Raw genomic sequence first — 21,231 nt, 5'->3', positions numbered from 1 at the left:
CGATACCGCGGGTTGAGTGATGTCAGTAGAAGACGAAGTCAGCGGCGCCCTCAACTTTGTTTGGGCAAGTGGGTCTCCCCGAGCCTGCGTTTCGGCCTCTATTGCAGGGAAGGGACCCACGAGACGCGCCTCGCTCCTCCCGGCCGACCGATCGGATGTGAGACCGAGACGACCCGTCACATTGATGCCCCGTTGGCTCGGTGTTCAGGTGCCCTCTAGATGCGAAAAATAATCTTTCCATCATGCTTTTGCGAAACACTTCAACATCGAAACGTCTCAAAAGCCACCTCAGAGTGCAAAATTTGAGAGGTTTTTCAAAATATTTTCCATGACCAGTCTCTTATTGCGATATTTAGATTTTGGGTATTTCTCTGGGCAATAGAAACACAGGTAGTGACAAGTCCTGTTGACTTACCTCTGAAAGGACGACAGGGTCCAATTCAAAGGTCTCACACACAGCCACAGTTTTCTTTACCGACTTGGCATTTGGAAACATTTGGCATGTATAAAAACTGACTCGGTTGACGATCGAGATACAGGACACGTTCAAGAACTTGCTCAAATCTCGTCAATTGAACATGCCCATGTGGATCAAATCCACCAACTGTTGTGACTTTGACTCTGGGACAAGGTCCAGTTTGTTTCGGTACAGTCCCCAGATTTTCGTCTTTCGTACGATCCTTTTTAACCTGCTTCGGTGCTCTCTCTCACGATACCGCTGGTTGAGTGATGTCAGTAGAAGACGAAGCCAGTGGCGCCCTCAACTTTGTTTGGGAAAGTGGGTCTCCCCGAGCCTGCGTGTCGGCCTCTATTGCAGGGAAGGGATCCACGAGACGCGCCTCGCTCCCCCCCGCCGACCGATCGGAAGTGAGACCGAGACGACCCGTCACATTGATGCCCCGTTGGCTCGGTGTTCAGGTGACCTCTAAATGCGAAAAATAATCATTCCATCATGCTTTTCCGAAACACTTCAACGTCGAAAAGTCTCATAAGCCACCTCAGAGTGCAAGATTTGAGAGGTTTAATCCTCTTCGTTGCTCTCTCTCGCAACACCGCTGGTTGAGTACGGCCATGTAAACAAAAACAATGGCTACCCACAATGCATTGCAAAAACCCCTGCCCTTTCAAGCCCTGTAGAAACATACAAAAAAACGAGCATTCCCCAGACAACGCATGCACAACCCTTTCTTTTGTGCCAGGGAAAAAGTCCAAGCGTGTCCAACAAAGAAAGGACGATAGAGAAGCTCCACAAAGCGACGACTCACTACGTGGACGTTGCCGACAGACAAACGGACAGTGAAGGCTAAAAAACAGAAGCTCTGAGCTACAAACACATCGGAAGTACAGTCAGCCGTACAGTAGGTGTTCACTCCTTACCTTCCCGTTCTGATAGACATGGTGCAATCCGATTAAGAAACACAGTTAACTTAAAGATCCTTAAAAAAAAACAGCAAGATCATCGGGCTTTGATGTACGCATGCTTGCAGGTGAGGGCGAGGAAAACAACAAACCAGTAAAGATGCTAACTAAATGTGAGCTAATTGCTAGTAAATGTTTGTCAACTTAAGAAATCATCTCCTTTGTGGGAAACCTGGCAGCTACACATGAACATAAGCATGGAAGCCATGCTGGGGTGTATCACACATGCGTTCATATTGCTTCTACTAAGGCATGCAAGACTACAGGAAGTCCTGGTAGAGTTAAGCTGGAAGAGATGGTCAAATGAATGAAATGGAGCGCTGAGGAGTCAGTGGGTGTACCTCTGTGGTTCTATTGACCATCATCTGGTTAGTAGGCAGAGAGAGAAAGGGGGGGATAGGTGTGGGCTTGTTAGGGAAATCACTTTCTCCACCATACTGGAACACACTGGATTTACACTGGATGGGTAATGGCGGCGGAACGGCGCTACCACGGCTGCGGACTATTTCCGTTTTCATTCGAGTCAATGTGTTCACGGACGGCAGCGATATGGCGGTTCTGTTCCGCATTCCTGTGCCTTAGTGTGCGTTCAAATTGGCCAAAATCTGAGTGTGTTCGACAGGAAGTCATGCACAAACACAAAATACATGTTCCACTTTACTTTCGAAATAAAATCCTCCTTTTTTTTTAAGTTGAGTTGGTGAGGTGTGGTCAACTTGTCAAAAGGTTTTCAGACGTACCGTACTATAAGCCGCTACTTTTTCCCAACGCTTTGAACACAAAACAGTGCGGCTAATTTTTCAAATGCAAATACCGTATTTTTCGGACTATAAGTCGCAGTTTTTTTCATAGTTTGGTCGGGCTCCAGTGCGACTTATATATGTTTTTTTTCCTTCTTTATAATGCATTTTCGGCAGGTGCGACTTATACTCCGAAAAATACGGTAGTCAAAAAAACCAAGCAAAGACACTGAAAAGGTGTGTTATCGTTTGTGTTATCTTTAGCACGGTGCTGCAGTGCTTTTTTTGTTTAGACCAAGATTTATACAAGTCCTGTTCCATCTTCTAGCTGTCCATCGCGTTTCTACTCGTATGGATTCTTCATTCATCATTCAAAGCAACTTTTGTAAGTTTTACAATATAACTAAAACAACTACTACTCACTAAACTGTCCCTTGTGTGATGTCTGTAGGAGTGTTTTCATGCATATTTGTGCTCTGATGACGACTGAGAGACGAGGTACGTGCTATCGCAATGTAATTACGCTAGCGTCGTTAGCATTAGCTAATATGCTAGTATTCTTAACTCACAATGGCATTCTTTATGTGTTGCTTCAGTTTCACTCAAGAAAAGTGCACTTGTTATTAGTGAGAATGTATTTATTTTAAGGTATTTTTGGGTTCATTGAGGTTAGCTAATTTTACTTGTTTTGGAAAGTCTTGACAAGCCAAATTTTCTTGTTCTATTGGCAGATAATTTTGCTTAGTTCAAATAAAATACCCCTAATTTTTGTATTTTCTTTTCTTTCTTTTGAACACTGACTTTTTGCAGTGCATTCAGTAAAAGATTTTACAATTCCATTCCGTTTAAGGCGGTCTGTCATAACGTTTTTAGCATTCAATCTGACATTATTGTGAGGTGTTCCTAAAATCAGATATACCCCCCCCAGACACTTTTTTTTCTGTAAATTTGGCCCCCCGAGTCAAAATAATTGCCCAGGCCTGGGATAAACAGTTTATTCACAACAACTCCACTTATCACCCGATTACGCGCAGATCGGCGTAAAAGATCTCTAAAAGTCCGCCGTTCCGCTGCCGTTACGTGTTGCAGTGTAAATACGGGCGAACAAGGTTGCACCCTTGGGAGACAAAAGGACAGGACAAAGGAGACCAGACTAACGCAGGTAGTCCACCCAACCTCCCGATCCCGGCTTTCCTGGCGCGTTCCAAGAGCGACTGGTAGAGCACTCACCTTGGATTGCACGTCGGCGTTGTGGTCGTTCTGGAGCAGCAGCGCGGCCGACTTGGTGTCGTCCTTGCGCGCCGCGATGTGCAAGGCGGGAAGGCGCACTTTGCCTTTGGTGTCGTGCTCCAGCAAGAGGGAAACCACAGAGTTGTGGCCTTGCTGCAGGGCGATGGCCAGCGGGGTGAAACCGTCCTTTGGAGACACGAACAAGTCAAACCATCTTCCTCTGACTCCAAAGGCGGATGTGAAGTTACCTCTGTTGCAATGCTCTGGTTTCCCTCGTTCTCCAGCATGTACCTCACCACCTCCAGGTGGTTCTCCTGTGCAGCCATGTAGAGCGGAGTGAAGCCATTCTGTGGGGAGAATACCCTTTTATTAACAACACACCTCCTTTATTCTAGTTCAGTGGAAGCTCCATTTGCAAACTTAGACTTAGACAAACTTTATTGATCCACAAGGGAAATTGTTCCACACAGTAGCTCAGTTACAAAGGATGGAAAGGGTAAGGATGGAAAGGATACTGCAGGTATAAAGTGTTAGAATAATTGTATCTAAATTATCACAAAAACTTTGTGTTACATTTAGGGTCTGGTGAAAGACAAAAGCTGTCTTTGAAACATACCAAGAAGAAGGCTCGTAGAACTCCACTGTGTAGGGGGGGGAAGCAAGATGAAGGTGTTCCTGTGTTCTTTCATGTATGGTAATCAACAGAAAGATATTGTTCTAACCCAAGAACTTCAAAGCGGAGAGAAGACAGGATCTGCCCAATTTCCAGACGACCTCTTTTTGAACCTCCTTTTTGAACTGGTTTACGGACCTCTTTTGGAACTATTTTAAGAACCCTTTTTGAACTGACTTTTTCTGTGAATTGTTTACGACCTTTTCTGTGAACTTTTTACGACCTTTGTCCTTTGGAAACAGCGGGGGCCATGTGGTCGGGGAGGGTCCAAAATAAAAGAAGGAGGCGTACAATCTTTTGGCAGAGCGTGCTGAGATACTGTACAAAGGTACAGTGTACAGACTACTCTCCTCAATATTGAGTCCAAATTTGAATCCTGTCTTTGTTAAATGATTTGGCTTGTTTAATAGATGTCATCAGTGTTTGAACCTGACATAAAGTAGACTAAAAATGTACCATAGTAGCAATATAAAATATAACACATATGTAATATTTACATATTATATATACAGTATATCATATATACTGATATATTATACGGGTGCACGGCGTACAGTATATCAGTTTTGGCGCTAGGAGTTTTCAAAGTATCAAGTCATAAAAATGGGGTCCCGCAGTAAATTTTTGGGGTCCCACTTTTTTGTAAGCATTATCCTGTTATATCTCACATTCTACATTGTGTTTTGGAAAAAGATTGTCATAAACGTTACTAAATTCATTAAAAAAATACAAAAGAAAACTATTTTTTTATGCAAATGTAAATAGGAAATTGTACCGGAATGTTCATTACTTTGAAATCAACCAACAAACACACAATAAACGGGAACGGAAATTTGACTCGGCAAATATAAACAAAACAAAACATTACCATATTCATTACAAAAATTATACAAAAGAAAAAAATGTTTTATGCATACTTAAATAAGAAATTGTACCGGAAAGTTCATTACTTTGAAGTCAACCAATAAAAACACAATAAACGGGGACGGAAATTTGACTCGGCAAATATAAACAATTATCGGCGAAAACCGATAATCGATAAAAAAACAAGTAAATTGGAGTTTTGACCCAGAAAAGGCAGGGTCGGTAAAAATAAAAAATAAAATAAAAATCTGTTTCTTGGGGACGCGCGGATTTCCAGAAATGCACGATCCTTTCTGATTTCAGTGCGTAAAAAGACACAAAAAGTGTGTTAACGCCAACAGTGGTATATGTAAACATCTAAACATCACAAAATGCCACAAATTATGTCGGCCATTTTGAATATTTCGGCTATTTTCGTAGAGTGACTTCACAGTAGTAACACTTCTGCACTTTGACCATATTATTAGGTCAGTCATACTGGAAATACACGAACATTGGAAAGAGGTGTGCTGTGTATCCTTCACAATCCTTATGTAAGACCAGAACACATATGTTTGGCTTTTTTGACGCATTCAAAATGGTAAATAAATAGCTAACAATTGAGTCAACAGAGGGAAGATCCTCTCATTATACTAGGGATGTCCCGATCCGATATTTGGATCGGATCGGCTGCTGATATTTGCCAAAAATTGCGTATCGGCAAGGCATGGGAAAATGCCGATCCAGATCCAGTTTTAAAAAAACTCCGGTCCGTGTTTTCCAACGCACCGATTTAAATAATACATTCCACTTTTCTGCTGCTCCGTAATTTCCGTTCCGCATTTTCCAGCACACCTTCAACACATCCACAATTCTCACGCAGTTGCTTTTAGCTGCTGGCATTACACGACAGGCTCTTCTCACTCTTTCCTGTGTCTCCCTCTCACAGACAGCAAGCGCACCTTCTTACACACGTCACATACTGTCACGACATACGTCACATACTGTCACGACATACGTCACATACTGTCACGTCATACGTCACATACTGTCACGTCATACGTCACATACTGTCACGTCATACGTCACATACTGTCACGTCATACGTCACATACTGTCACGTCATACGTCACATACTGTCACGTCATACGTCACATACTGTCATGTCATACGTCACATACGTATACGTCCTCCCCGAGCAGAGAGGTAGCAGCATGGCTAACGTTAGCTGTGATGCTAGCGCAGCCGTGCTAGCAACGCTCCCTCTAAGGTGCGCGCCTGTGCAATTGCGCACTGCTCAAACGTCCTCTGCACATAGCAAATCTATGCCACGCACAAAATCAAATAAAAAAATAAGCGCATAACAATTTTCGAAACACGGACACGACAGAGAAAACAGTTTTCATCATCATTGTTCAAATATTGTAACGTCTGTCGAGACGCTTATCTCCATTCGGTGCCACACGCCCACACCATCAAAATGCAGAGGCAAAAATTTCCACATCAACACCGTATGAAAAAATTAGTGATTTTTTTTGTTGTGATTTCCTTCTCTGCATGAAAGTTTAAAAGTAGCATATATTAATGCAGTATGAAGAAGAATGTTTTAATGTAGACATGCAAGCCTTGAAAGAAAATTTTGAAAATCAAGACTACATTTCCTGCAAATGGGTGCATTTCTACCCTATATTTTAACTTTAGATTTATTCTCATATCAAACTCTTTTGGCTGTCTTTTTGACACTTACATCCGGCGCCCCTCTCCACACCCTGGATTATAAATAAAGTGAATAATTCAATGTGATTATCTTGTGTGATGACTGTATTATGATGATAGTATATATCTGATAGTATATATCTGTATCATGAATCAATTTAAGTGGACCCCGACTTAAACAAGTGGAAAAACTTATTGGGGTGTTACCATTTAGTGGTCAATTGTACGGAATATGTACTTCACTGTGCAACCTACTAATAAAAGTCTCAATCAATCAATCAAAACACATAGAATCATCATACTGCTGTGATTATATGCATCAAGTGTTCATTCAAGGCTAAGGCAAAATATCGAGATATATATTGTGTATCGCAATATTAAAAAAAGGCCATATCGCCCAGCCCTAGTTTCAATGATGCCATTTCTGTTTGTCATGTATAATTTTGTCTATTTTGTGTTTATCCTTGAATAAACAGGTCAGTTTCTTGTTACCAACCATTGTGTATTATTCAAACTCCCCTAATTCAGCTGGCTAGTTGTTATCAAGAGTACTAAAACCCTTTTCAACATGATTCTGACAACTAAGTAGGCTAAATAACTTTAAACTTTAATACATGCTCGGATAGGCCAGTATCGGTCAGTATCGGTATCGGATCGGAAATGCAAAAACAATATCGGTTTCGGATCGGAAGTGCAAAAACCTGGATCGGGACATCCCTACATTATACTCTCTAAAAACATCCAGAAAGTGCCAATAATATTCCATTTACATGTCGATGTCGTGACCTAAAAATGAACCAAATATGAGTGATATTGTTATTATAAGTGCTAACGCAGACAGACTATTTTAGCGGCACATTGATAGCAGTGAGCTAATGCTAGTTTACGCGGCTATTGTTGACACACTGAGCCGACGGCTGCTTCTGCTTGGTCTAAAACTAGCTAAAAGTACATTCTAGATTATAATTCATGCATCTCTCACCTGCTAGTAGACAAATGTGGCCATGGACCGACAGGCTGGACCACTTCCACATCCCCCCAGATCGCAATAGAACTTTTTTTGGATTCTTCGTGAGGATTGTGATTGAATCTTCATCCAAACAGGATTATGTGAGTTTCCCGTCGGTCGGCATCCCAGCGAGAGTGGAAATTTTACTGTTATATTATGGTTAGTTTGTATGTTTAGCACCTAGTAATGCTGCTAATGCTATAGTGTTACAATAAAGAAAGCTAGATCAGTCTGCTTTCTAAAACTTATTGCTCATCCTCTTTGTGTTCAGGCTCAAAAATATAAGATCATAATTGTTCCTAAAGTTGGCTCCTACAAAATCTGCTTGATCAGCATTGTTGTTGATTGGGGAAGGGATCTGTGGCTCCTCCCCTACGTCACGCAATCACGTGACTGGCTTCCTTATTAATTCTCAAAATGGCTCGGGAATGTCTGTGAGATTGATACTATTTTGATGACATCTATTAGCTCGCAGACTTTGGAAGTCTTTTGGTGTCATAAATCCGATTTATATGATAATAACTTCAACTTGTGTTTACACTCTCTTGGTACTTTCATGTAAAGATATTTTTGGGGGATTTCTGATCATTTGTGAGGGCACCAAAGGGCATGGATACAGGACAGTTTAGCTTGTTGATAAATAGACATTTGATTCATCACTTCCTTGTTATGTTTGATGTACAGTACTGTGTAGCACTTTATATTGTGTTCAAACCTTCACTAAAATAAGGACTTATGTCGAGACTGGAACCAATTATTACATTGTTTCTTATGGCGACCTCTGCTTCACCATACAAACATTCCCATTTACAAACCATGTTTAAGAACCATTTAATTGGAGGTTCCACTGTATCTGACGACCATGGTTTGATTGATTGATTGAGACTTTTATTAGTAGATTGCACAGTACAGTACATATTCCGTACAATTGACCACTAAATGGTAACACCCCAATACGTTTTTCAACTTGTTTAAGTCGGGGTCCACGTTAATCAATTCACTTCTTACCTGAGACTGCGAATTGACATCAGCTCCTCTCTTCACTAACAGGCGGACTACCTCCTTCTGGCCGGCCAGCGAGGCGATGTGGAGGGCAGTGTTTCCTTTCTGCAAGGGATCAAAGGTTACAAGGTAAATGGGGTGCAAACTTACAGGCGCGTAGGGCCTGATCTACTCAAAGTCCGCGTGTATTAAAACACGTGTGTGGAGGGAGGTGTGGCCAGCGCTGCTACGTATCTACATGTTATGTATCTACATGATACGTATAAGGCAGTATAGTATGGTTTTTAACTAATCATTAGTACCGCGGTACTTCATTAGTACTAGTATACCATATAACACTAGGTGCTACATATTCATCATAGCAGCCTTAAAACGAGGATCAGTTCTCCATTATTCACTTCTGAGCTAGCTGGACTCTGTCTGTGTGCCTGCTGGGGACTGTGGAGTCCAAGGTGTGTGTGGAAGAGCTGGGGGAAGTCTTGTGTTGGAGGTGGACCAGGTAGAAAAGTCTTGTGTTGGAGGTGGACCAGGTAGAAAAGTCTTGTGTTGGAGGTGGACCAGGTAGAAAAGTCTTGTGTTGGAGGTGGACCAGGTAGCAAAAATCTTGTGTTGGAGGTGGACCAGGTAGCAAAAGTCTTGTGTTGGAGGTGGACCAGGTAGAAAAGTCTTGTGTTGGAGGTGGACCAGGTAGCAAAAGTCTTGTGTTGGAGGTGGACCAGGTAGAAAAGTCTTGTGTTGGAGGTGGACCAGGTAGAAAAGTCTTGTGTTGGAGGTGGACCAGGTAGAAAAGTCTTGTGTTGGAGGTGGACCAGGTAGCAAAAGTCTTGTGTTGGAGGTGGACCAGGTAGCAAAAGTCTTGTGTTGGAGGTGGACCAGGTAGCAAAAGTCTTGTGTTGGAGGTGGACCAGGTAGCAAAAGTCTTTTGTTGGAGGTGGACCAGGTAGCAAAAGTCTTTTGTTGGAGGTGGACCAGGTAGAGAGGTCTTGTGTTGGAGGTGGACCAGGTAGCAAAAGTCTTGTGTTGGAGGTGGACCAGGTAGCAAAAGTCTTGTGTTGGAGGTGGACCAGGTAGCAAAAGTCTTGTGTTGGAGGTGGACCAGGTAGCAAAAGTCTTGTGTTGGAGGTGGACCAGGTAGCAAAAGTCTTGTGTTGGAGGTGGACCAGGTAGCAAAAGTCTTGTGTTGGAGGTGGACCAGGTAGCAAAAGTCTTGTGTTGGAGGTGGACCAGGTAGCAAAAGTCTTGTGTTGGAGGTGGACCAGGTAGCAAAAGTCTTGTGTTGGAGGTGGACCAGGTAGCAAAAGTCTTGTGTTGGAGGTGGACCAGGTAAAAAAGTCTTGTGTTGGAGGTGGACCAGGTAGCAAAAGTCTTGTGTTGGAGGTGGACCAGGTAGCAAAAGTCTTGTGTTGGAGGTGGACCAGGTAGAAAAGTCTTGTGTTGGAGGTGGACCAGGAAGCAAAAGTCTTGTGTTGGAGGTGGACCAGGTAGCAAAAGTCTTGTGTTGGAGGTGGACCAGGTAGCAAAAGTCTTGTGTTGGAGGTGGACCAGGTAGCAAAAGTCTTGTGTTGGAGGTGGACCAGGTAGAAAAGTCTTGTGTTGGAGGTGGACCAGGTAGCAAAAGTCTTGTGTTGGAGGTGGACCAGGTAGCAAAAGTCTTGTGTTGGAGGTGGACCAGGTAGAAAAGTCTTGTGTTGGAGGTGGACCAGGTAGAAAAGTCTTGTGTTGGAGGTGGACCAGGTAGAAAAGTCTTGTGTTGGAGGTGGACCAGGTAGCAAAAGTCTTGTGTTGGAGGTGGACCAGGTAGCAAAAGTCTTGTGTTGGAGGTGGACCAGGTAGCAAAAGTCTTGTGTTGGAGGTGGACCAGGTAGCAAAAGTCTTGTGTTGGAGGTGGACCAGGTAGCAAAAGTCTTGTGTTGGAGGTGGACCAGGTAGAAAAGTCTTGTGTTGGAGGTGGACCAGGAAGCAAAAGTCTTGTGTTGGAGGTGGACCAGGTAGCAAAAGTCTTGTGTTGGAGGTGGACCAGGTAGCAAAAGTCTTGTGTTGGAGGTGGACTAGGTAGCAAAAGTCTTGTGTTGGAGGTGGACCAGGTAGCAAAAGTCTTGTGTTGGAGGTGGACCAGGTAGAAAAGTCTTGTGTTGGAGGTGGACCAGGTAGCAAAAGTCTTGTGTTGGAGGTGGACCAGGTAGCAAAAGTCTTGTGTTGGAGGTGGACCAGGTAGCAAAAGTCTTGTGTTGGAGGTGGACCAGGTAGCAAAAGTCTTGTGTTGGAGGTGGACCAGGTAGAAAAGTCTTGTGTTGGAGGTGGACCAGGTAGAAAAGTCTTGTGTTGGAGGTGAACCAGGAAGCAAAAGTCTTGTGTTGGAGGTGGACCAGGTAGCAAAAGTCTTGTGTTGGAGGTGGACCAGGTAGCAAAAGTCTTGTGTTGGAGGTGGACTAGGTAGCAAAAGTCTTGTGTTGGAGGTGGACCAGGTAGAAAAGTCTTGTGTTGGAGGTGGACCAGGAAGCAAAAGTCTTGTGTTGGAGGTGGACCAGGAAGCAAAAGTCTTGTGTTGGAGGTGGACCAGGAAGCAAAAGTCTTGTGTTGGAGGTGGACCAGGTAGCAAAAGTCTTGTGTTGGAGGTGGACCAGGTAGCAAAAGTCTTGTGTTGGAGGTGGACCAGGTAGCAAAAGTCTTGTGTTGGAGGTGGACCAGGTAGCAAAAGTCTTGTGTTGGAGGTGGACCAGGTAGAAAAGTCTTGTGTTGGAGGTGGACCAGGAAGCAAAAGTCTTGTGTTGGAGGTGGACCAGGTAGCAAAAGTCTTGTGTTGGAGGTGGACCAGGTAGCAAAAGTCTTGTGTTGGAGGTGGACTAGGTAGCAAAAGTCTTGTGTTGGAGGTGGACCAGGTAGAAAAGTCTTGTGTTGGAGGTGGACCAGGAAGCAAAAGTCTTGTGTTGGAGGTGGACCAGGTAGCAAAAGTCTTGTGTTGGAGGTGGACCAGGAAGCAAAAGTCTTGTGTTGGAGGTGGACCAGGTAGCAAAAGTCTTGTGTTGGAGGTGGACCAGGTAGCAAAAGTCTTGTGTTGGAGGTGGACCAGGTAGCAAAAGTCTTGTGTTGGAGGTGGACCAGGTAGCAAAAGACGATGTCTTAGTTGCCGATTCTTCTCTGCTGCTCGTGCTGGACTTTCTGAGCACCAATGGCGATTGTGCCACGCCAGGCTGAGCGGGTCCCTGCCAGGTCCTCCCAGTTGTCCACAGGGATCCTGCTCTGTTTGAGTAGTTGTTAAACTGGTCGCTTGGGTCCCCTCAGCAGCCAAGAACCAAACAAAGAGGGTCTGTTTGAGGAGAAATGAGTCTTCCTCACGGTGTAAATGACCGTGGAGGAGCAGCTGGTTCTTGGCCATGACCGCTTCCACGCTTGGAATGTGGGCACGTGCCACACCATCATTGTTGCTGTTGCTATTCCTGGAACGCCCGCAACTTCTGCTAGTAAAACCTCTCCAGGGTCCTGATGTTTTTCCTATAGAGGGTCCAGCTCTCTGACCCATGTAGATCACAACAGCCCTGTAGACCCAGATCTGGGTTTGCCATGTTGTGAGAAGACACGCTGATAGAGTTGTACGTGCTATCGTAATGTAATCAAACTAGCGTCGTTAGCATTAGCTAATATGCTAACACATTTACGAGTGTTTGTGTTCGTGTTATTAACTTACAATGGCATTTTTGTATTGTTTCACTTTCACAAATTCCTCAGTAAATTCACCAAAACGTCACTGTGGAGTTATTGAGTCTGTTTAGATCAGAGGTGTCCAAACTTTTTGCCCTGGGGGCCGCAGTGGGTTAAAAAAAGGGCCAAAAGCTGACTGCATGTAAAGTAACTATATATATATACATATATATATATATATATATAAATATATATATATAGATACACACACACGCACACACATATATGTATATATATATATATATATATATATATATATATATAAATATATATATATAGATACACACACACGCACACACATATATGTATATATATATATATATATATATAGATACACACACACACACACACACACACATATATGTATACATATATATATATATAATATATAGTATATATATATATATATATATATATATACACACACACACACACACACACATACATATATGTATATATATATATATATATATATATATATATATATATATATATATATATATATATATATATATATATAGTATATGTATTAAATATATGTATTAATATGTATTAAATATATACATAGATATTATAATATTACTATAATCGATGTACAATGAATATAATTGGATAATAAGAATATGTAAAAGTTTGACTCCTACCTTGTTTACTTCTGTGGCGACCTCAAGGTTTTGTAATCATTTAGAAATATCAAGCATCTAAAATGTGCCAAACATGGAAAAGTGTGGAGAGTGTTTTGCATTTTTCCATCATGCTTTGTAATGGATTTGAATATGTGTAATTTTGACTTTTTTTATGGTACATGGACACGTTTTGATAATATCCACAATTTGTGTTATATTGTGCTATGTGCGACCATGTTTGTTGGCATTTTGTGTTGGTTTTATTTTTTTTATTTTTTATTTGTACCATGACTAGGGAAGGTTGTTTGCATTGGGTCCTATAAGTTAATGCTGAGCTTGATTTTATTGAATGCATGATAAGTGGTCATAGACACGAATTACTCCCCAATATGGATAATGGATTTGAATATGTGTAATTTTGACTTTCTTTTTATGGTGCATGGACAATTTTTGATAATATCCACAAATTGTGTTATATTGTGCTATTTGCGACCATGTTTGTTGGCATTTTGTGTTGGTTCGTTTTTTTGTTTTTTTTGCACCATGACTAGGGAAGGTTGTTTGCATTGGGCCCTATAAGTCAATGCTGAGCTTGATTGCAATCAATGCACCATAAGTGGTCATAGTGGTCCACAATATGGCAACAAAGCAGCGGTATACCAGTTGACTTAAAATGAGTGGTAATCTACCTGCAGCCAGATTTCTTATTAACTCATGACGTCATGACCCGGGGCTGTAGTTTGGACACCCCTGGTTTAAAATATTGGAGAGCTAGCTTCCGCAGCTAGTGGGTCCATGACAACGACTTCTGTTTTGTTTGATCGGCCGTTTTACTGCCATGTTACAGACACCGTTTCGAAACAATAAAGATATGTAAATAAATCTTTCTGTGTAAATAACTAATTATATAAATATCTCCGGCTTATAGTCCAGTGCGGCTATTACTTGTTAACTTTAAACTAAAACTTAAGTGGGTGCGGATATCCAATGAAAAATGTATTATTCGGTATAAACCTCCAGCTGCAAATGTTGTTGACCGAAGCAAAACGTATCTCAAGATGTTTCCTGAAAAGCTAATGCCAAAGGTGAGAGTAGTGCCAACGCAAGGACATGCTGGCTGTTAAACCTATCTGGCTGTTAAGAGCGGCGCATGAGGAGTCACATAACAAGCAGCTTATCCGACACTTGCTGCTGTCACGGCTCCAATGTGACCCCCCCTCCTTTGAAACTAACATACTTGCATTAAGAATCGCTAGAATATGATAGTGCTGTGTTATGTTGTGTACAGGTAACACACATACCTTAGTGGACGAGTCAACAGGTGCTCCTCTGTCCAACAGTTCCTCCACGAGATCCTGGTGTCCCTCTTTGGCTGCCAAATGCAACGCATTCAGTCCATTCTGGAAGGTAAACAAACACACAAAGTAAAATAAAAATCAAGGTTGTAACAAATATGTGGTATTTAACAGTAGATACAAGGTGGCATGGCTTGTGCTTGAAATGCAAACATTTTTCAGCAAGTACCACCTCAGAAAACACTTAATAGTGACCAAGATTCAAATACAGTAGCGTATTAGGCCTAAGTGTTCATTAAAAACAAGTCAGAGGTTTTATTAAACAAGTATATTTATTATTGTTGGCCACTGTTACATTACACACAGTTTGAACAGTAACACTGTGTTTGAATACAGGTAAATAAAACACTGCACTGTAATCAGGTGATTGTTTTGCGTACCACTTGATGGGAGTTTGCGTACCACCAGTGGCACCACGGTTTGAGAATCCCTGCATTAGTACATGTAGACACGGTTTGCCCGTATTGACAGTAAAAAGAGAACTAGGTAGAGAGCATGAGTCCACGTCTGGTGGATCACATGACAGGCAGGAAATAAATTGTGGCTATGCCACTTAGGCTTCGTGGAAATAAATTGATACTAGTCTTGATGTTCCACTCGTAACACAAACATCATCCCCTGCCTTTACATGGTGGAAGTAATGACACCACCAAACAAAGTAATAAAACGTAATAACAAAGTAATAAGAAATCAAAATAAAGTAATACAAAATGAAAACAAAGTAATAAGAAATCGAAACAAAGTAATAAGAAATCAAAACAAAGTAAAATAAGTCAAAACTAAGTAATAAGAAAACAAAACAATGTAACACAAAATCAAAACAAGTCAAAACAAAGTAATAAGAAATCAAAACAATGTAACACAAAATCAAAACAAAGTAATAACAAGTCAAAACAAAGTAATACGAAATCAAAACAATGTAACACAAAATCAAAACAAAGTAATAAGAAATCAAAACAAAGTAATAAGAAATCAAAACAATGTAACACAAAATCAAAACAAAGTAATAACAAATCAAAACAAGTCAAAACAAAGCAATAACAAATCAACATAAAGTAATTCAAAATCAAAACAAAGTAATAACAAATCAAAACAAAGTCAAAACAAAATAATAAATCAAAACAAAGAAATAAATCAAAACAAAGTAATGACAAAACAAAGTAAAAAGTCAAAACAAAGTATCCATCAATTTTTCTACAGCTTTTCCATCTCAGGTTCCTGGCGGGGCTGGAGCCTATCCCAGCTGCACTCAGGTTGAAGGCGGAGTACACCTGTACAAGTGTCCACCTCATCACAGGGCCAACACAGATGGACAACATTAACACTAGAGACCATTTAGTGTTGCCAAACAAGGCAAGACTAAAAACACCAGGTGCATGTTTGGGGGTGGGAGGAAGCCGGAGTGTCCGAAAGGGAAACCCAGGCAGTCACGGGGAGAACATGCAAACTCCACACAGAAAGACTCAGAGCCCTGGGATTTAACCAAGGACCTTCTTATTGTGAGGCACAAGCACTAACCGCCCAAAACAGAACAAAGTAAGAACAAGTCAAAACAAAATACTAAAAAGTCAAAACAAAGTAATAACAAGTCAAAACAAAGTAATAACAAGTCAAAACAAAGTAATAACAAGTCAAAACAAAGTGATAACAAGTCCAAACAAAGTAATAACAAGTCCAAACAAAGTAATAACAAGTCAAAACAAAGTATTAACAAGTCCAAACAAAGTAATAACAAATCAAAACAAAGTAATAACAAGTCAAAACAAAGTATTAACAAGTCAAAACAAAGTATTAACAAGTCAAAACAAAGTAATAACAAGGCAAAACAAAGTATTAACAAGTCCAAACAAAGTATTAACAAGTCCAAACAAAGTAATAACAAGTCCAAACAAAGTAATAACAAGTCCAAACAAAGTAATAACAAGTCCAAACAAAGTAATAACAAGTCCAAACAAAGTAATAACAAGTCCAAACAAAGTAATAACAAGTCCAAACAAAGTAATAACAAGTCCAAACAAAGTAATAACAAGTCTAAACAAAGTAATAACAAGTCCAAACAAAGTATTAACAAGTCCAAACAAAGTAATAAGTCCAAACAAAGTAATAACAAGTCAAAACAAAGTAATAACAAGTCAAAACAAAGTAATAACAAGTCCAAACAAAGTAATAACAAGTCTAAACAAAGTAATAACAAGTCAAAACAAAGTAATAACAAGGCAAAACAAAGTAATAACAAGTCCAAGCAAAGTATTAACAAGTCCAAACAAAGTAATAACAAGTCCAAACAAAGTAATAACAAGTCAAAACAAAGTAATAACAAGTCAAAACAAAGTATTAACAAGTCAAAACAAAGTAATAACAAGTCCAAACAAAGTAATAAGTCCAAACAAAGTATTAACAAGTCCAAACAAAGTAATAACAAGTCCAAACAAAGTAATAACAAGTCAAAACAAAGTAATAACAAGTCAAAACAAAGTAATGACAAGTCAAAACAAAGTATTAACAAGTCAAAACAAAGTAATAACAAGTCCAAACAAAGTAATAAGTCCAAACAAAGTATTAACAAGTCCAAACAAAGTAATAACAAGTCAAAACAAAGTAATAACAAGTCCAAACAAAGTATTAACAAGTCCAAACAAAGTAATAACAAGTCAAAACAAAGTAATAAGTCAAAACAAAGTAATAACAAGTAAAAACAAATTATTAACAAGTCAAAACAAAGTGATAATAATTTAAAACAAAGTATTAACAAGTCAAAACATCCATCCATTTTCTACCGCCTGTCCCTTTAGGAGTCGCGGGGGGTGCTGGAGCCTATCTCAGCTGCATTCAGGTGGAAGGCGAGGTACACCCTGGACAAGTCGCCACATCATCGCAGGGCCAACACAGATAGACAGACAACATTCACACACTATGGACCATTTAGTGTTGCCAATCAACCTATCCCCAGGTGCATGTCTTTGGAGGTGGGAGGAAGCCGGAGTACCCGGAGGGAACCCACGCAGTCACGGGGAGAACATGCAAACTCCACACAGAAAGATCCCGAGCCCGGGATTGAACTGAGGACCTTCTTATTGTGAGGCACATGCACTAACTAACCGTGCTGCCCCAGGTCAAAAAAAGTAAAACTTTTTTTTTTTAATTTTCAAATTGGGCACTTGAGTCAATTGTAAAATGTTGTGTTCGGTAGCTACAAAATATAACATTTTTCGCCGGACCATACGCGTTTGCAGAAATTGCTGAGTCTTTGTGCTTGTAAGAGCCTCAACAATGCAATGAAAGGGGAGAAAAATATTGCAGGGAGCAATTACAATATGGCTCTTGCAGCTTTTGCTGCTCGGACCCTAATAAAGTATTAAACAATAAAAACTAAGTATTAACAAATCAAAACAAAGTATTAACAAATCAAAACAAAGTACTAAACAATAAGAACAAAGTATTAAACAATAGGAACAAAGTATTAACAAATCAAAACAAAGTATTAAACAATAAAAAGAAAGTATTAACAAATCAAAACAAAGTATTAAATGATAAAAATAAAGTATTAACAAATTAAAACAAAGTATTAAATAACAATAAAGTATTAAACAATAAAAACAAAAAATGAACAAATCAAAACAAAATATTAAACAATAAGAACAAAGTATTAACACGTCAAAACAAAACATTAACAAATCAAAACAAATAATTAAACGATAAAAACAAAGTATTGACAAATCAAAACAAAGTATTAAACGATAAAAACAAAGTATTAACAAAATCAAAATAGAGTATTAAACAATACAAATAAAGTATTAACAAATAAAAACAAAGTATTAAACAATAAAAACTAAGTATTTACAAATCAAAACAAAGTATTAACAAATAAAAACAAAGTATTAAACGCTAAAAACAAAGTATTAACTAATCAAAACAAAGTAGTATGCCACACAGCAAAAAAACAGCAGGTAAAAGGAGAAATATTAAAATAATAAAAGTATAATCACCTCATCTTCCTCTTCTTCCATTCTTCTCTAAAAGCAAAATGACTTTAATGTAAACTTGTCTTCATTCTACTTAAATAATTGCTTGCTCCTTCTTTTTTTGTTTTTTTTAAACTTACATCTTCCTACTTCTGTCCTTCCTTCCCACAGTGACTATCAACAAAGTTGTGCAGGTCCAAAGTTGCAGTCCAGTTCTCTACGTGCCCACGCTTGCTGGCTCTGAAGATCAGGCTGGCACTGGACTGTTCTGCTGCCAACACCATGCGCTCACCCACCCATAAGTGAAGCCACTTAAATGCCAAGAGGGGTGTCACCTTACTGCGCCATCTCTTCTGCAGCGTCACAGAGGGTAAGTAGCACGTAAACATGGCGGCTCCTGTCTGCAAATGTCAACCTCTCCCAAGGAAAAGGAGGGCAACCCTGTGTGAGTGCTCCAAATGTTCTTACAAGTGTCAATACTGCACATCCATGTTCAATCACATCAAATATTTATGACATCTCAAGTATGAAGGAGTGTTTGGGCACACATCAATAGCAAAACAGCCATCGTTTTAATAAAATATCTTTCTGAGAGCCAACATCCAGGGTTATTTTCACTGAAACGTCTTTCATCTGACAGATTAAAAATAATTATATAAAATATTATATACATATTTACAATTTGTGAGAAAGCGTACATAATATGAATACACTAAAACCATGCTCTTAAAACCTGCAACTAAGTGGGATACATCTCCCAATTTTACAAGAATAAAGCTGTAATTTAAAAGTAATATTGCTGCAATTGTTGTGAATGTATTTGCAATGATAATATAAATAATGATTGTTGTATTTGTCATGTCTGAAAAATCAAGTTGTGTGTCAATAAAATTACAATAAAATGTCATTTTAGGACAAATCTTTGCTGTTTGTGAGAAAATGTTCACTAAATGAACACTAAAAAATATAAGTTAGTGAGAAAAAAATCATAATTTAATGAAAATAAAATTCATAACATTACAAAGGAAGTCATAATATTACCAAAACAAGTTGAATGTCAGGAAATATTCACAACTTTATGAAAATAATGCCATTGTACATCATAATTTCAGTAAAGTGGTATAATATGATAATTAAGCATAACACATTGTTGAATAAACACCTCTGTTACAGCTCTTATTACACTGTAATAACCAGTGAGTCAGCAATATTTTGTTATTAGAATGTAATAACCAGTGAGTCAGCAATATTTTGTTATTAGGGGGACGGCGTGGCGAAGTTGGTAGAGTGGCCGTGCCAGCAATCGGAGGGTTGCTGGTTACTGGGGTTCAATCCCCACCTTCTACCATCCTAGTCACGTCCGTTGTGTCCTTGGGCAAGACACTTCACCCTTGCTCCTGATGGCTGCTGGTTAGCGCCTTGCATGGCAGCTCCCGCCATCAGTGTGTGAATGTATGTGTGAATGTGGAAATACTGTCAAAGCGCTTTGAGTACCTTGAAGGTAGAAAAGCGCTATATAAGTACAACCCATTTATTTATCATTAGAATGTAATAACCAGTGAGTCAGTAATATTTTGTTATTACATTGTAATAACCAGTGAGTCAGCAATTGTTGTTATTAGAATATAATAATCAGTGAGTCAGCAATTGTTGTTATTAGAATGTAATAACCAGTGAGTCAGCAATATTTTGTTATTAGAATGTAATAACCAGTGAGTCAGAAATTGTTATTAGAATGTAATAACCAGTGAGTCAGCAATATTTTGTTATTAGAATGTAATAACCAGTGGGTCAGCACTATTTTGTTATTAGAATGTAATAACCAGTGAGTCAGCACTATTTTGTTATTAGAATGTAATAACCAGTGAGTCAGCACTGTTTTGTTATTAGAATGTAATAACCAGTGAGTCAGCAATATATTGTTATTAGAATGTAATAACCAGTGAGTCAGCAATATATTATTAGAATGTAATAACCAGTGAGTCAGCACTATTTTGTTATTAGAATGTAATAACCAGTGAGTCAGCACTGTTTTGTTATTAGAATGTAATAACCAGTGAGTCAGCACTATTTTGTTATTAGAATGTAATAACCAGTGAGTCAGCACTATTTTGTTATTAGAATGTAATAACCAGTGAGGCAGCACTGTTTTGTTATTAGAATGTAATAACCAGTGAGTCAGCAATATATTGTTATTAGAATGCAATAACCAGTGAGTCAGCAATATTTTGTTATTAGAATGTAATAACCAGTGAGTCAGCACTATTTTGTTATTAGAATGTAATAACCAGTGAGTCAGCACTGTTTTGTTATTAGAATGTAATAACCAGTGAGTCAGCAATATATTGTTATTAGAATGTAATAACCAGTGAGTCAGCAATATTTTGTTATTAGAATGCAATAACCAGTGAGTCAGCAATATTTTGTTATTAGAATGTAATAACCAGTGAGTCAGCACTATTTTGTTATTAGAATGTAATAACCAGTGAGTCAGCACTGTTTTGTTATTAGAATGTAATAACCAGTGAGTCAGCAATATATTGTTATTAGAATGTAATAACCAGTGAGTCAGCAATATTTTGTTATTAGAATGTAATAACCAGTGGGTCAGCACTATTTTGTTATTAGAATGTAATAACCAGTGAGTCAGCACTATTTTGTTATTAGAATGTAATAACCAGTGAGTCAGCACTATTTTGTTATTAGAATGTAATAACCTGTGAGTCAGCACTATTTTGTTATTAGAATGTAATAGCCAATGCGTCAGCACTATTTTGTTATTAGGATGTAATAACCAGTGAGTCAGCACTGTTTTGTTATTAGAATGTAATAACCAGTGAGTCAGCAATATATTGTTATTAGAATGTAATAACAAAATATTGCTGACTCACTGGTTATTACATTCTAATAACAATATATTGCTGACTCACTGGTTATTACATTCTAATAACAAAACA

General features: G+C 39.2%; 1 protein-coding gene across 3 annotated transcripts in view; it reads right to left on the bottom strand.

Moving 5' to 3' along the window:
- ank2a (ankyrin 2a, neuronal) overlaps positions 1–21,231 on the bottom strand; it is a 209,135-nt gene that overhangs the window by 83,309 nt on the left and 104,595 nt on the right. For 2 of the 3 annotated variants that reach the window (XM_061976996.2, XM_061976997.2), the window contains exons 3-7: positions 14,259–14,357; positions 8,639–8,737; positions 3,638–3,736; positions 3,390–3,575; positions 1,761–1,784 (exon numbers count right to left, since the gene is read on the bottom strand). In XM_061976996.2, coding sequence (XP_061832980.1) covers positions 1,761–1,784; positions 3,390–3,575; positions 3,638–3,736; positions 8,639–8,737; positions 14,259–14,357 — 507 coding nt within the window. Of the gene's footprint in view, positions 1–1,760; positions 1,785–3,389; positions 3,576–3,637; positions 3,737–8,638; positions 8,738–14,258; positions 14,358–18,298; positions 18,513–21,231 lie in introns of those variants that run through there. The other variant, XM_061976999.2, reaches the window with a different exon arrangement.

This window comes from Nerophis lumbriciformis, linkage group LG16 (genome assembly GCF_033978685.3).
Source record: "Nerophis lumbriciformis linkage group LG16, RoL_Nlum_v2.1, whole genome shotgun sequence".
NCBI classification, from domain to species: Eukaryota; Metazoa; Chordata; class Actinopteri; order Syngnathiformes; family Syngnathidae; genus Nerophis; species Nerophis lumbriciformis.
Note: the sequence above shows the minus strand (reverse complement) of the source record. Positions and strands in the feature narration are given on the sequence as shown.